Genomic DNA, 3,890 nt, shown 5'->3' with positions numbered 1-3,890 from the left:
GAGAGAGAGAGAGAGAGAGAGAGAGAGAGAGAGAGAGTCTGGCTTTTTTCCATTGTTCAGGTGAGTGAATATAAGCTGCAAATGGACTGACAAAACAAAAACATCAAAAATAAAAAAGCAGGTTTTGCAGGTTTGATGTTTTATCTGAAATCCAACAAATGTTCACTCACACTTTCTGCACACCTGAAAGTGACTGTTTTTCATTATAAGGCATGCTGCTTTTCCTCCATCTTACTGGTGTTTATCTAATGGCTTTATTTGACAYATACTTATTTTTAGTAAACTAGCTGCAGACTGAAAAGAGCTTCTSATTGTTTTAGAAATAGGTGTTAATGCAAGCAGATGAAGTGAAATCGATGTGTAAAGATAAATTCTAACATAACTAAAGAACATTTTCCAGACTTGAAACTGTCTGCTAAGTTCATATGGCTGGGTTCACCCTGTTGTTTACAGTTGTGTATTTTTTTTTGTTTGTTTTTTTAGTCAAAATGTTTCTCCAACTGTATGCAATTTTATCTTTTCATAAATTAGAATGTTCTGCTCTTTTAATGATGAATCCAATTACTTTTGTTTTATGTAACTTTTATACTTTTCAAAGTATTAAACCTGTTTAAAAAATCTCAATAGTAAAACAATATGGTCACTTTTATTCCCTSAAAAACTTTTAGCTTTATTTTGTTTGTATTCACTTTAGATACGTTGGATTTTGATTTGAAATATTAAGTCKTCTATTATCATTTACAAGCTACTTACACCACAGCTCTGCTTYTTTGGTTGAATGAATTCTTAATGTCACACCTGTTGTTCACAGGCCTTTTGTGTTATTGAAAACGTGATGCAGATTGTTTTCCCAAAAACTGGTGTTCCTTTTTTTTCTTCCAGAACCTAACGAAGGACCATTTTCCCAGGAAGTGTCCTCTACTCCCTGTCAGCTGGATGGGAAGAAGGAGAATCTGTGACCTTGTAAAATGAAGATGTTGTTGCCATGGGAGCTGTTAATCCTTCTGTCACTCAAAGAGTGCCTTGCTGGTGAGATGCCAAGACAAGTGTCCTTTCAGGACACGCCCGATATGCATACCTCTGTCACTGGGGGCAGGTAGCCCTTTTTTTCCTCCTATGCCTAGCTTATGGTTTTATTACAAAGGGAGTGAGAGCAGCTGCAGAGGGGATTGCAACTTTAATAGATGTAAACAAAAGTTTAACAGAAAACAGCTTTAAATCTAACTCTGTTGTAAATAACACCTTCAGTGTATATATAAGAATATTAATATTTCATACTCTGTTATGTTTAGATTATTGTTAGCTCTACTTTATTTAGCTTTAGCTTAGATTTGGAATCTAGGTTTATAGCACAGTTGGACCTTCTGAAACACACATAAAAGAGACCATACACACAGTACTTATATTTTATGTGGTTCTATTACGAAAAAGAATAATTACAAACTATTTACAAACCAAGGAATAAATGAATATGATGGTTTCAGAAACTTATGGTAAGAAAGGTGAGTGATAAAATATAGGGTTATATTTTAGTTTACCATGGATGAAGAGGAGTGAAACTGTAAGAAAATTTAGTGTTTGTTAACTGAAATCGTGACGAGATCACATAAATGTTGAATCTGATTAAAACTATGAAGCGAATGGACCATACAACCCCAGATCTGGTTCTGAGCGAAGCTTTATTGCTTACGGCTGAAGCAAGCAAAGCAGCGCTGTCCGAAACCGGAAGTTCCGGTCTATGTATACATGTTTCTTCAGTGCCTGGTACYCCCACTACAGGCCAATGGCTGAATCGCAGACACTCTGGACAGCAATGCTTCCCTGATGTTTTTATTGACGGTTTTATTATGTGTTGTCAAGGTGTTTCGGGTATGTAACCAAACCTATTTTAATCAAGACATAACAATCGATTATAAAAGTCAAGCCTTAAAAAGGAAAATRAAGAAAATGATGTGGTGCTTTCTAATCAGTTTCTAAATGACTAATAAATTCCTTCAAAACTCGTAAACTGATGAACTCAAAGAAAATCAGGAATAAAGGTTTACTCAAAATGATAAAGCAAATAGTTTGAACTTATATAGTGCTTTGTCAAGTCCCTACAGACTTCAAATCCTTTATTCACCCATTTGTTTACTGTTGGTGGTAAGCTATGATATAGCCACAGCTGCATTGGAGCACACTGACAGAAGCCAAGCACCGGCAACACTGGGCCGTATGACCACCCCCAGTAGGCAAAATGGGTGAAGTGTCAAGAACATTAAGACTGAGATGGATGGAACAGGAGAAGATATCAYTTACGGAACAACTRCCCTAACCACTCTGCCACAGCCGCCCATTGCAAATAACAAATAAAAGTACTGTAGAATAACAGGTTTATCTGTTATTAACCCAGAACAAATCTTAGCTAAGCTTGTATTCACAGRTCATYGGTTCAGCTGTGTCTGGTTTGCACAGTCTTAGCAGGAAATTGGATTTCAAAAACAACACTGTTCATCAGAATTATTTCTTAAATGAAGAAGTAATTAAAAGATTTGTTCAATGAATCAACGTTCGGTCACTCTAAAATGTAAATCCCATAAATTTAGGATGAAGAATCTACATATGTGGCCTGCATCTGGGGTTTCGATCAGGTGAAGAGTTATTCTGAAGATTCTGAGTTATTTTCCAWTCACTCTGGTTCTGTTCTGTTCAAAACTGTTCGTTTCAAGTCTTGGGAGAGAAGTAAACTCCACACAAGATTCAAACAAGACTAAACTGAGAGGGAGATCAAAGCTAATTGGGTTTTATGATGATGATTAAGAGTTTTATGACTTGGTCCTGCAAGATGAACTGACCAATGAGACAAAGACTTTTTTTATTGTTTCTGAAACAATAAAAACACCAAGGAGTATTTTAACTTAAAAGAAATTGTAAACTTTGACATATAACTTTTTAGTAAAAGTTATTAATACTTCAAAATCTTAACTAATTAACATTTGTTTATACCATGCTGGAAGTGCAACATGATTTTAACAGCAAAAACCTCATATAAAAATTAAATAGAATAATAAAGAGACTTTTCACCTTAACTTCTGAAACAAAAGAAGTTAAATGAGACATAATTGAATAAACAAATACATTTAAAATCATGAAATAATATAGGTTGTACAAAACAAAGAATAAAACAAAAATAGTTGTTTTCATGAGTTRTGTGGTTTTTCAGTCTCACATAAAGTTAGGCTCACTGATACCTTAATGCAGTCAGGTCAACTCATCAGATAAGGAAGGTCCAGGCCCCCTATGGAGATGAGTTCAGGGGTCTGTCACTGGCTGGAATTTACAATATCCTGTAGTCTGTTTGAGGAGAGTTTTCACGAAGAGTGGAACACACGGGCACTCTCTGARAGTTGGAAAATTGAATCCGTGTTTGATGATATAAAAAACATAGATCCACACGATCCAAGTTCCTACACCATTCCAGSCTTGATTATTTATTGTCACCCGAAGGCAAAGTTGATGATTTTGGCCCATATTTGAGTGTGTATTCACACGTCTTAACATTAGCAAGATGTCTTATGAATTAGTGGGCATATTTTGAGGAAAAGTAATTATATCTACAGTTAATTACCTTTTGGTGTTTTCCTATTCAAGCTAAGCAAGGTTAACAAAAACTAAATACTTTTTATACTAAATACAGATTAGATATAGGTCTATAGTTGGCCAGAACTCCTGAATCAAGATCAGGTTTCTTAAGTAAAGGTTTAATTACAGCAACCTTAAAGCTCTGTGGCACATAACCATTTATTAGAGACAAATTAAGTGCATCTTAAATATACACTCACCGGCCACTTTATTAGGTACACCACTCTAGTAACGGGTTCAGTGTTGCCAGGTGTACGATAATTATCGTA

The 3,890-nt window shown here is 35.2% G+C and overlaps 1 protein-coding gene across 4 annotated transcripts in view; it reads left to right on the top strand.

The window, feature by feature from the left end:
* cntn6 (contactin 6) overlaps window positions 1–3,890 on the top strand; it is an 88,480-nt gene that overhangs the window by 11,763 nt on the left and 72,827 nt on the right. For all 4 annotated transcript variants that reach the window (XM_014013521.1, XM_014013520.1, XM_014013519.1 and 1 more), the window contains one exon: window positions 883–1,029. In XM_014013521.1, coding sequence (XP_013868975.1) covers window positions 969–1,029 — 61 coding nt within the window. In that variant the 5' untranslated portion in view covers window positions 883–968. The remainder of the gene's footprint in view (window positions 1–882; window positions 1,030–3,890) is intronic.

The sequence above is a fragment of the Austrofundulus limnaeus genome, unplaced genomic scaffold (genome assembly GCF_001266775.1).
Source record: "Austrofundulus limnaeus strain Quisiro unplaced genomic scaffold, Austrofundulus_limnaeus-1.0 Scaffold102, whole genome shotgun sequence".
NCBI lineage: Eukaryota > Metazoa > Chordata > Actinopteri > Cyprinodontiformes > Rivulidae > Austrofundulus > Austrofundulus limnaeus.
Note: the sequence above shows the minus strand (reverse complement) of the source record. Positions and strands in the feature narration are given on the sequence as shown.